General features: G+C 52.0%; 1 protein-coding gene across 1 annotated transcript in view; it reads right to left on the bottom strand.

Annotated features, from left to right (window-relative positions):
* The window catches only part of LOC121838678 (cytochrome P450 27C1-like), a 20,165-nt gene that overhangs the window by 5,611 nt on the left and 2,054 nt on the right, over positions 1 to 12,500 (bottom strand). The window contains 7 exon segments of the mRNA XM_042313658.1: positions 3,708 to 3,755; positions 3,758 to 3,832; positions 4,426 to 4,438; positions 4,605 to 4,653; positions 6,359 to 6,568; positions 9,545 to 9,744; positions 11,201 to 11,391. Of these exon segments, the coding sequence (XP_042169592.1) occupies positions 3,708 to 3,755; positions 3,758 to 3,832; positions 4,426 to 4,438; positions 4,605 to 4,653; positions 6,359 to 6,568; positions 9,545 to 9,744; positions 11,201 to 11,391 (786 nt within the window).

Here is a 12,500-nt window from a genome sequence, read left to right as displayed (position 1 = left end):
ACTATTCAACTGTCCCTGTTTCCTCGTCTCCTCTCCAATTTACCTCTAATCTCAGTTCTCCATTTCCTCGTTCCTTTATTCAAATCCCCCATCCCCCTCTCCTTCCCTTTGTAGTCATCTCTCTCTCTCCCTCTCTCCCCCTCCCTCTCTCCCTCTCCCCCCTCTTCCTTCCCTTTGTAGTCATCTCCCTCTCCCCCACCCTCTCTCCCCCTCTCTCTCTCTCCCTCCCTCCCCCCTCTCCCTCCTCCCTCCCTCCCTCCCCCCTCTCCCTCTCCCCCTCTCCCTCTCCCTCTCTCCCCCCACACAGCGGTTCTTATGTCACACAGACAGACCTTGCTTTTGTTCTCCTAACCCCCTCCCCCCTCCCCCTCCCTCCCTCACACAGCGGTTATTATGTCGCAGAGAGACCTTGCTTTTGTTCTCTCTTTCTATCCCTTTCTCACACACACACACACACACACACACACACACACACACACCCACACACCACACATCTACACACACAAACACTCCATGGTGACCAGATATCCTGGTCCCTCCCTGTTTTGTACCTGTCTCCATGGTGACCAGATATTTTCCTCCACAATCTGTTGTCCACCGTGTCTCCATGGTGACCAGATATCCTGGTCCCACCCTGTATTAAAACGTGTCTCCATGGTGACCAGATATCCTGGTCCCTCCCTGTATGTTGTCCACCGTGTCTCCATGGTGACCAGATATCCTGGTTCCTCCCTGTATGTTGTCCACCGTGTCTCCATGGTGACCAGATATCCTGGTCCCTCCCTGTATGTTGTCCACCGTGTCTCCATGGTGACCAGATATCCTGGTTCCTCCCTGTATGTTGTCCACCGTGTCTCCATGGTGACCAGATATCCTGGTTCCTCCCTGTATGTTGTCCACCGTGTCTCCATGGTGACCAGATATCCTGGTTCCTCCCTGTATGTTGTCCACCGTGTCTCCATGGTGACCAGATATCCTGGTCCCTCCCTGTATGTTGTCCACCGTGTCTCCATGGTGACCAGATATCCTGGTCTCTCCCTGTATGTTGTCCACCGTATGGTGACCAGATATCCTGGTTCCTCCCTGTATGTTGTCCACCGTGTCTCCATGGTAACCAGATATCCTGGTTCCTCCTGTATGTATCTCCATGGTTCCTGGTTCCTCCCTGTATGTTGTCCACCGTGTCTCCATGGTAACCAGATATCCTGGTTCCTCCCTGTATGTTGTCCACCGTGTCTCCATGGTAACCATATATCCTGGTTCCTCCCTGTATGCAAATTATTTGAAGGATATTTTTTCAAAATAATACGAATACAGTTAATTTTGAGTCTATTATTGATGCCATAAAGTCAATGGTGCGACCTGGCGGTATAACGATGATTTAAAATGGTTTGACCTGGCGGTATAACGATGATTTAAAATGGTGCGACCTGGCGGTATAACGATGATTTCAAATGGTTTGACCGTCCAGATCTGTTTACACTTGATATCCAGACACAATCTGACTACCTTCGGAGGTGGTCAGGAAGATCTGATCGCAATCAGATCACAATGAAACTTCTAAAAACATTTAAACCAGTCTAAAACAAAATGGGACAAGATCAGGACAAAGAACACATGTTAGAACCAGATATAAAATGGGGCTAGACCTTTTGTTCTCACAACCATCTCTCTCCCTCTCCCCCTTCCTCTCCCCCTTCCCATCTCCCCCTCCCTCTCCCTCCATCCCTCCAAACGCCTTCACTAGCAGGGTTCATCCTGAGGTCAGCGTCCCAGCGAGGACACACAGACAGAAGGAGGGACGGAAGATCAGAGGCTTGATCCTTCTCTTGGTTTCCTCAGCTGGCAACACCCTGGCAACACCCTGGCAACCAGGGGGAATCATATGACAGCCTCCCTGCAGGGCTTAAACTCTCCTCCACCTCCCAGAGCACAACACACTGTTACAGCTAGGAGGAGCTGAGAGGAGCTGAGAGGAGGCTCGAGAGAGGCAGTCTGCAAACCCAACCCTCCTGCCAAGATGTGACCCCCCCCCCAGGCCACCTCTCATTGACACGTCACATTAATCTGACATCCCACAACACACACTCTGGCAGTCTCTGCTATACACACAGTTCACACACACACAGAGATGTCTGGTGGAAACCAAGACTAAACACCCCTGAGAGGCTCCAACCAACAGAATGGGGGGAGAAACGTTGTAGCTGGGTTAACCCTCCCCTACTGCTCACCGTGTCCACCCCAGTAACATCTCCCCTACTGCTCACCGTGTCCACCCCAGTAACATCTCCCCTAATGCTCACCGTGTCCACCCCAGTAACATCTCCCCTACTGCTCACCGTGTCCACCCCAGTAACATCACCTCTACTGCTCACCGTGTCCACCCCAGTAACATCTCCCCTACTGCTCACCGTGTCCACCCCAGTAACATCACCTCTACTGCTCACCGTGTCCACCCCAGTAACATCTCCCCTACTGCTCACCGTGTCCACCCCAGTAACATCTCCCTACTGCTCACCGTGTCCACCCCAGTAACATCTCCCCTACTGCTCACCGTGTCCACCCCAGTAACATCTCCCTACTGCTCACCGTGTCCACCCCAGTAACATCTCCCCTACTGCTCACCGTGTCCACCCCAGTAACATCTCCCTACTGCTCACCGTGTCCACCCCAGTAACATCTCCCCTACTGCTCACCGTGTCCACCCCAGTAACATCTCCCACTGCTCACATCTCCCCTACTGCTCACCGTGTCCACCCCAGTAACATCTCCCCTACTGCTCACCGTGTCCACCCCAGTAACATCTCCCCTACTGCTCACCGTGTCCACCCCAGTAACATCTCCCTGCTACTGCTCACCGTGTCTCACCCCAGTAACATCTCCCCTACTGCTCACCGTGTCCACCCCAGTAACATCTCCCCTACTGCTCACCGTGTCCACCCCAGTAACATCTCCCCTACTGCTCACCGTGTCCACCCCAGTAACATCTCCCCTACTGCTCACCGTGTCCACCCCAGTAACATCTCCCCTACTGCTCACCGTGTCCACCCCAGTAACATCTCCCCTACTGCTCACCGTGTCCACCCCAGTAACATCTCCCCTACTGCTCACCGTGTCCACCCCACCCCAGTAACATCTCCCCTACTGCTCACCGTGTCCACCCCAGTAACATCTCCCCTACTGCTCACCGTGTCCACCCAGTAACATCTCCCTACTGCTCACCGTGTCCACCCCACCCCAGTAACATCTCCCTGCTCACCGTGTCTGCATCTCCCTACTGCTCACCGTGTCCACCCCAGTAACATCTCCCCTACTGCTCACCGTGTCCACCCCAGTAACATCTCCCCTACTGCTCACCGTGTCCACCCCAGTAACATCTCCCCTACCTCACCGTGTCCACCCCAGTAACATCTCCCCTACTGCTCACCGTGTCCACCCCAGTACCCCAGTAACATCATCTCCCCTACTGCTCACCGTGTCCACCCCAGTAACACCCCAGTAACATCTCCCCTACTGCTCACCGTGTCCACCCCAGTAACATCTCCCCTACTGCTCACCGTGTCCACCCCAGTAACATCTCCCTACTGCTCACCGTGTCCACCCCAGTAACATCTCCCTACTGCTCACCGTGTCCACCCCAGCCAGTAACATCTCCCCTACTGCTCACTGTGTCCACCCCAGCCAGTAACATCTCCCCTACTGCTCACCGTGTCCACCCCAGCCAGTAACATCTCAGTACTGCTCACCGTGTCCACCGTAACATCTCCTCCAGGTTCATCTCTCGGGTCACCAGCATGTGAGTTAACAGCCCCCCCAGTAACATTCACCGTCTCTCACCGGGACACCCCAGATCCTGGATCTCCCCCCAGACGCTTCTCTACATGGATCTGGCCTGGGGGAGGGGGAGCTCACCGGGTTACTGCTCACCGTGTCCAACATATTCATCTCTAGTCCAGAACAACAGTATTGCTCACCGTTACATAACATGCATTCACAAGTGAGTCATTTACAGCTCACTCTTATCCAGAGAAATAAAGGGTTTGAAAAGGGTTCTTCTGTCTGTCCCCATAGGATAACCCTTTATGGATCCTGGTAAAATCTTTTCACCGGTTCCAGGTAGAATCATTTTGAGTTCCACCCCACCCCAGTAAACCCTTTTGCTTCCAGGTAGAACATCTTAGTTCACCGTGTCCAGAACCCTTTTGCTCACCGTTCCATGTAACATCTCCCCTTTACCACCTCACCGTGTCAACCCCAGTAACATCTCCCCTCTGCTTTAAAAGGTGTCCACCCCAGGTAAATCTCCCACTTTTCACCGGTCAAACACCGGTGGTAAATCTCCAGTCTGCTCACCGTGTCCACCCCACCCCAGTCAAATCTCCGGGTGGCTAAATCACCAGTCATCTTTTAAAACCGGTCAAACACATCTCCCCTACTGCTCACCGTGGTAAATCACCAGCCTGAGCTCACTTTTAAAAGGTCAAAACACTGAGTGGTAAATCTCCCCTCTTTTCAAAGGTGAAACACTGGGTGGTAAATCACCAGTCTCAGGCTTTTAAACATCTCAAACACTCGGGTGGTAAATCACCAGCATGTGAGTTAACAGCTGAGGCTTTAAAGGTCTCCCCAGACGCTTATCTACATGGATCTGGCCTGGGGGAACAGGGTGGTAAATCACCAGTCTTTTAAAGGTCAAAACACCGGGTTACATAAATCACCAGTCTTTATCAAGGTCAAAACACCGGGTGGTAAATCACCAGTCTGTCTTTTAAAGGTCAAAAAACCTTTTTGGTTCCAGGTAAATCACCAGTCTTTTGGTTTTAAATCATCAAAAGTTCCGGGTGGTAAATCATGTAGTCTTTTAACCCGGTCAAACACCGGGTGGTAAATCACCAGTCTGAGGCTTTAAAAGGTCAAAACACCGGGTGGTAAATCACCAGTCTTTTAAAGGTCAAACACCGGGTGGTAAATCACCAGTCTGAGGCTTTTAAAGGTCAAAACACCAGGTGGTAAATCACCAGTCTGAGGCTTTTAAAAGGTCAAACACCGGGTGGTAAATCACCAGCCTGAGCCTTTTAAAGGTCAAAACACCGGGTGGTAAATCACCAGTCTTTTAAAGGTCAAACACTGGGTGGTAAATCACCAGTCTGAGGCTTTTAAAGGTCAAACACCGGGTGGTAAATCACCAGTCTGAGGCTTTAAAGGTCAAAACACCGGGTGGTAAATCACCAGTCTTTTAAAGGTCAAAACACCGGGTGGTAAATCACCAGTCTTTTAAAGGTCAAAACACCGGGTGGTAAATCACCAGTCTGAGGCTTTTAAAGGTCAAAACACCGGGTGGTAAATCACCAGTCTGAGGCTTTTAAAGGTCAAAACACCGGGTGGTAAATCACCAGTCTTTAAAGGTCAAAACACCAGGTGGTAAATCACCAGTCTGAGGCTTTTTAAAGGTCAAAACACCGGGTGGTAAATCACCAGTCTTTTAAAGGTCAAACACCGGGTGGTAAATCACCAGTCTGAGGCTTTTAAAGGTCAAAACACCAGGTGGTAAATCACCAGTCTTTTAAAGGTGAAACACCGGGTGGTAAATCACCAGTCTTTTAAAGGTCAAAACACCGGGTGGTAAATCACCAGTCTTTTTAAAGGTCAAACACCGGGTGGTAAATCACCAGTCTTTTAAAGGTCAAAACACCGGGTGGTAAATCACCAGTCTTTTAAAGGTCAAACACCGGGTGGTAAATCACCAGTCTTTTAAAGGTCAAAACACCGGTGGTAAATCACCAGTCTTTTTAAAGGTCAAAACACCGGGTGGTAAATCACCAGTCTTTTAAAGGTCAAACACCGGGTGGTAAATCACCAGTCTTTTAAAGGTCAAACACCAGGTGGTAAATCACCAGTCTGAGGCTTTTAAAGGTCAAACACCGGGTGGTAAATCACCAGTCTTTTAAAGGTCAAAACACCGGGTGGTAAATCACCAGTCTGAGGCTTTTAAAGGTCAAAACACCGGGTGGTAAATCACCAGTCTTTTAAAGGTCAAAACACCGGGTGGTAAATCACCAGTCTTTTAAAGGTGAAACACCGGGTGGTAAATCACCAGTCTTTTAAAGGTGAAACACCGGGTGGTAAATCACCAGTCTTTTAAAGGTCAAAACACCGGGTGGTAAATCACCAGTCTTTTAAAGGTCAAACACCGGTGGTAAATCACCAGTCTTTTAAATGTGAAACACCGTGAAACACCAGGGTGGTAAATCACCAGTCTTTTAAAGGTCAAAACACCGGGTGGTAAATCACCAGTCTTTTAAAGGTGAAACACCGGGTGGTAAATCACCAGTGGAAATGCAGCATCAGCGAAACGTACTGAAACTGAAGAGTCCGTCCCAGGAGCTGCAGAACTCCTGCCAGGGTCTGGGGACGACGGTTCTGAGCCACTTGGGGATGGCCCCGGCGTACATGGTCATCTTAAAGGAACTAAACATCAGGTGCAGGGCTGCGATGTAGTCCTGGCTCTTCTGAGGAATCTCATTCTCCAAGCAGCCCAGACGGTCCTCGTACAAGATGGCTGCCATACCTGGGAGAAGAAAAGGAGGAAGGTAAATTAACTTGAAGATAGAAGGAAAAAAAAAAGAGCACAAGAAAGTTGAGGTTTATTAGTTTTAGTTTAGCTGGTATGACAAATGGAAATGATGTCTGCCAAACCTGTAAAGGAGTTCTGCACCCTCAATAACAGACTTCCCACAGAGACTAAACAGATACAGGAGTCTACATGAAACCTGATATACTGGAGTGATAACTGACTAGTACCCATCCTCCCTGTACCCACTACCCATCCTCCCTGTACCCACTACCCATCCTCCCTGTACCCACTACCTATCCTCCCTGTACCCACTACCCATCCTCCCTGTACCCACTACCTATCCTCCCTGTACCCACTACCCATCCTCCCTGTACCCACTACCCATCCTCCCTGTACCCACTACCCATCCTCCCTGTACCCACTACCCATCCTCCCTGTACCCACTACCCATCCTCCCTGTACCCACTACCTATCCTCCCTGTACCCACTACCCATCCTCCCTGTACCCACTACCCATCCTCCCTGTACCCACTACCCATCCTCCTGTACCCACTACCTATCCTCCCTGTACCCACTACCCATCCTCCCTGTACCCACTACCCATCCTCCCTGTACCTATCCTCCCTGTACCCACTACCCATCCTCCCTGTACCCACTACCCATCCTCCCTGTACCCACTACCTATCCTCCCTGTACCCACTACCCATCCTCCCTGTACCCACTACCCATCCTATCCCCCTGTACCCACTACCTATCCTCCCTGTACCCACTACCCATCCTCCCTGTACCCACTACCCATCCTCCCTGTACCCACTACCCATCCTCCCCTGTACCCACTACCCATCCTCCCCTGTCCTCCACTACCCATCCTCCCTGTCCTCCCTGTACCTATCCTCCCTGTACCCACTACCCATCCTCCCTGTACCCACTACCCATCCTCCCTGTACCCACTACCCATCCTCCCTGTACCCACTACCCATCCTCCCTGTACCTACCCATCTCCCTGTACCCACTACCCATCCTCCCTGTACCCACTCCCATCCTCCCTGTACCCACTACCCATCCTCCCTGTACCCACTACCCACTCCCATCCTCCCTGTACCCACTCCTCCCCTGTACCCACTACCCATCCTCCCCTGTACCCACTACCCATCCCCTGTCCCTGTACCCACTACCCATCCTCCCTGTACCCACTACCCATCCTCCCTGTACCCACTACCCATCCTCCCTGTACCCACTACCTATCCTCCCTGTACCTATCCTCCCTGTACCCACTACCCATCCTCCCTGTACCCACTACCCATCCTCCCTGTACCCACTACCCATCCTCCCTGTACCCACTACCCACCCCATCCTCCCTGTACCCACTACCCATCCTCCCTGTACCCACTACCCATCCTCCTCCCTGTACCCACTACCTATCCTCCCTGTACCCACTACCTATCCTCCCTGTACCCACTACCCATCCTCCCTGTACCCACTACCCATCCTCCCTGTACCCACTACCTCCCACTGTACCATCCTCCCTGTACCCACTACCCATCCTCCCTGTACCCACTACCCATCCTCCCTGTACCCACTACCCATCCTCCCTGTACCCACTACCCATCCTCCCTGTACCCACTACCCATCCTCCCTGTACCCACTACCCATCCTCCCTGTACCCACTACCTATCCTCCCTGTACTATCCTCCCTGTACCCACTACCCATCCTCCCTGTACCCACTACCCATCCTCCCTGTACCCACTACACATCCTCCCTGTACCCACTACCTATCCTCCCTGTACCCACTACCCATCCTCCCTGTACCCACTACCCATCCTCCCTGTACCCACTACCCATCCTCCCTGTACCTATCCTCCCTGTACCCACTACCCATCCTCCCTGTACCCACTACCCATCCTCCCTGTACCCACTACCCCATCCTCCCTGTACCCACTACCCATCCTCCCTGTACCCACTACCCATCCTCCCTGTACCCATCCTCCCCTGTACCCACTACCCATCCTCCCTGTACCCACTACCCATCCTCCCTGTACCCACCCTCCCTGTACCCTCCCTGTACCCACTACCTATCCTCCCTGTACCCACTACCCATCCTCCCTGTACCCACTACCCATCCTCCCTGTACCCATCCTCCCTGTACCCATCCTCCCTGTACCCACTACCCATCCTCCCTGTACCCACTACCCATCCTCCCTGTACCCACTACCCATCCTCCCTGTACCCACTACCCATCCTCCCTGTACCCACTACCCATCCTCCCTGTACCCACTACCCATCCTCCCTGTACCCACTACCCATCCTCCCTGTACCCACTACCCATCCTCCCTGTACCCACTACCCATCCTCCCTGTACCCACTACCCATCCTCCCTGTACCCATCCTCCCTGTACCCACTACCCATCCTCCCTGTACCCACTACCCATCCTCCCTGTACCCACTACCCATCCTCCCTGTACCCACTACCCATCCTCCCTGTACCCACTACCCATCCTCCCTGTACCCACTACCCATCCTCCCTGTACCCACTACACATCCTCCCTGTACCCACTACCCATCCTCCCTGTACCCACTACACATCCTCCCTGTACCCACTACCTATCCTCCCTGTACCCACTACCCATCCTCCCTGTACCTATCCTCCCTGTACCCACTACCCATCCTCCCTGTACCCTCCCTGTACCCACTACCCATCCTCCCTGTACCCACTACACATCCTCCCTGTACCTACTACCTATCCTCCCTGAACCCACTACCCATCCTCCCTGTACCCACTACCCATCCTCCCTGTACCCATCCTCCCTGTACCCATCCTCCCTGTACCCACTACCTATCCTCCCTGTACCCACTACCCATCCTCCCTGCACCCACTACACATCCTCCCTGTACCCACTACCCATCCTCCCTGTACCCACTACCCATCCTCCCTGTACCCACTACCCACCCTCCCTGTACCCACTACCCACCTTCCATTGCGTATTTGAAAAACAGATCGTTAATATTGAGTACAGTGAGTCCGTCTGACTGCTGGCTCCTCAGCGTATCCACTCTCTTCACCAAGTCCTCCACCACAGCATTCACGTCGTCAGAGAACTGAGCCACGTCCTTCGGTCTCATGATCAGCTGACGGAGGATGCTACGCATCTTCAACCAGTCCTCACCCTCCCTACAGAGATGAAAGGGAGAGAAGGTGGTCAGAGACAACTAACTAAAAGGTTTTCACAGAAATCCCGGTTGGGAAGATTCCCGCAATCATGAGGGATATTTATTTGACCTTTATTTAACTTTACGTATCGGCCTTCCTCAGAGCTTTACGTGTTGGCCTCGCGGCCTTCCTCAGAGCTTTACGTGTCGGCCTCACTGCCTTCCTCAGAGCTTTACGTGTCGGCCTCACTGCCTTCCTCAGAGCTTTACGTGTCGGCCTCACTGCCTTCCTCAGAGATTATCGTGTCGGCCTCACTGCCTTCCTCAGAGCTTTACGTGTCAGCCTCACTGCCTTCCTCAGAGCTTTACGTGTTGGCCTCACTGCCTTCCTCAGAGCTTTACGTATCGGCCTCGCGGCCTTCCTCAGAGCTTTACGTATCGGCCTCGCGGCCTTCCTCAGAGCTTTACGTATCGGCCTTCCTCAGAGTTTTACGTGTTGGCCTCGCGGCCTTCCTCAGAGCTTTACGTGTTGGCCTCACTGCCTTCCTCAGAGCTTTACGTGTTGGCCTCACTGCCTTCCTCAGAGCTTTACGTATCGGCCACGCGGCCTTCCTCAGAGCTTTACGTATCGGCCTTCCTCAGAGCTTTACGTGTTGGCCTCGCGGCCTTCCTCAGAGCTTTACGTGTTGGCCTCACTGCCTTCCTCAGAGCTTTACGTATCGGCCTCACAGCCTTCCTCAGAGCTTTACGTGTCGGCCTCGTGGCCTTCCTCAGAGCTTTACGTATCGGACTCACGGCCTTCCTCCGAGCTTTACGTATCGGCCTCACAGCCTTCCTCAGAGCTTTACGTATCGGCCTCGTGGCCTTCCTCAGAGCTTTACGTATCGGACTCACGGCCTTCCTCAGAGCTTTACGTATCGGCCTCACGGCCTTCCTCAGAGCTTTACGTATCGGCATCACGGCCTTCCTCAGAGCTTTACGTATCGACCTTCCTCAGAGCTTTACGTATCGACCTTCCTCAGAGCTTTACGTATCGGCCTTCCTCAGAGATTTACGTGTTGGCCTCAAGGCCTTCCTCAGAGCTTTACGTATCGACCTCACGGCCTTCCTCAGAGCTTTACGTATCGACCTTCCTCAGAGCTTTACGTATCGGCCTCACGGCCTTCCTCAGAGTTTTTGTCAAGTCTTTTTTTTAAAGTAACAAATAAGAATACATTGAAATGGAAACATGACATTACTGGTTTTACGGAACAATATGTACGAGCTCTGAGAAACACATTCTTCACTTATCAAACATCTCGTTTTTTTGTTCCTATGTACATCGTTGATGATTTTACACAAAAATATTCTTTACAACTAACTGAAGTCGATACTACTTCTCCGTGTGAATCATTTCTAGATTTTCCTCCTTTCAAAAAGGCGGTATAACATTTTGCGTCCCGTGATGTCACAGGTCGTAGTTCAGAGGTCAGACTCACGCTGAGATAAGTCCGGTAGATCGGCCCCTCAGGTCGCGGTACTCCTTCCAGGACTCCATGTTGCCTCTCTGCGGGGCAACACCCTCCGTCCTCAGCACCTCGGCAACCAGATCCCGCCCTGCGATAGACACAACCAGCTGGGGGCCAAAACGAGATTTAAAGATCTTCCCATACTTCTGAGAGTGTTCCATCTGGGGAGAGAGAGGAACCTTGATGTCAACATCCTGTCTGGGATTTACTGTCAACATCCTGTCTGGGATTTACTGTCAACATCCTGTCTGGGATTTGATGTCAACATCCTGTCTGGGATTTGATGTCAACATCCTGTCTGGGATTTACTGTCAACATCCTGTCTGAGATTTACTGTCAACATCCTGTCTGGGATTTACTGTCAACATCCTGTCTGGGATTTACTGTCAACATCCTGTCTGGGATTTACTGTCAACATCCTGTCTGAGATTTACTGTCAACATCCTGTCTGAGATTTACTGTCAACATCCTGTCTGGGATTTACTGTCAACATCCTGTCTGAGATTGCCGTTTAGGGGTTTAAGCCAATAGAATGTGATTCCTGTGTTTTGATCTAGAGTCACACTAAACTTATCCTCATCCCCATCTCTTTCTATTTCACAGAGTTTGGCAACGGGGAGTTTGGCAACGGGAGTTTGGCAACGGAGGAGTTTGGCAACGGGAGTTTGGCAACGGAGGAGTTTGGCAACGGAGGAGTTTGGCAACGGAGGAGTTTGGCAACGGGAGTTTGGCAACGGGGAGTTTGGCAACAGGGAGTTTGGCAACGGGAGTTTGGCAACGGGGAGTTTGGCAACAGGGGAGTTTGGCAACGGGAGTTTGGCAACGGGGGAGTTTGGCAACGGGGAGTTTGGCAATGGGAGTTTGGCAACGGGGAGTTTGGCAACGGGGAGTTTGGCAACGGGGAGTTTGGCAACGGAGGAGTTTGGCAACGGGGAGTTTGGCAACGGGAGAGTTTGGCAACGGGAGGAGTTTGGCAACGGGGAGTTTGGCAACGGGAGAGTTTGGCAACGGGAGAGTTTGGCAACGGGGAGTTTGGCAACGGGAACGGGAGTTTGGCAACGGGAGTTTGACAACACAGCACAAAGAGACCTGGGACCAGGCTACCCAGATGTACACAGGCAGTATTACTAGGTTACGTTCAGAAATAATGGAGGGTCACACTAAACCAATCTTTCACTCTATTGCTCTCTATCCCTCCTACCGCTGTGTGGAACAACACACGTCACTGTTCTCACCATTTCCCTTAACACCTATTAAGTAAAGGTTCCAT

The sequence above is a fragment of the Oncorhynchus tshawytscha genome, unplaced genomic scaffold, assembly GCF_018296145.1.
Source record: "Oncorhynchus tshawytscha isolate Ot180627B unplaced genomic scaffold, Otsh_v2.0 Un_contig_4021_pilon_pilon, whole genome shotgun sequence".
Taxonomy (NCBI): domain Eukaryota; kingdom Metazoa; phylum Chordata; class Actinopteri; order Salmoniformes; family Salmonidae; genus Oncorhynchus; species Oncorhynchus tshawytscha.
This window is presented reverse-complemented; position numbering and strand designations above follow the sequence as displayed.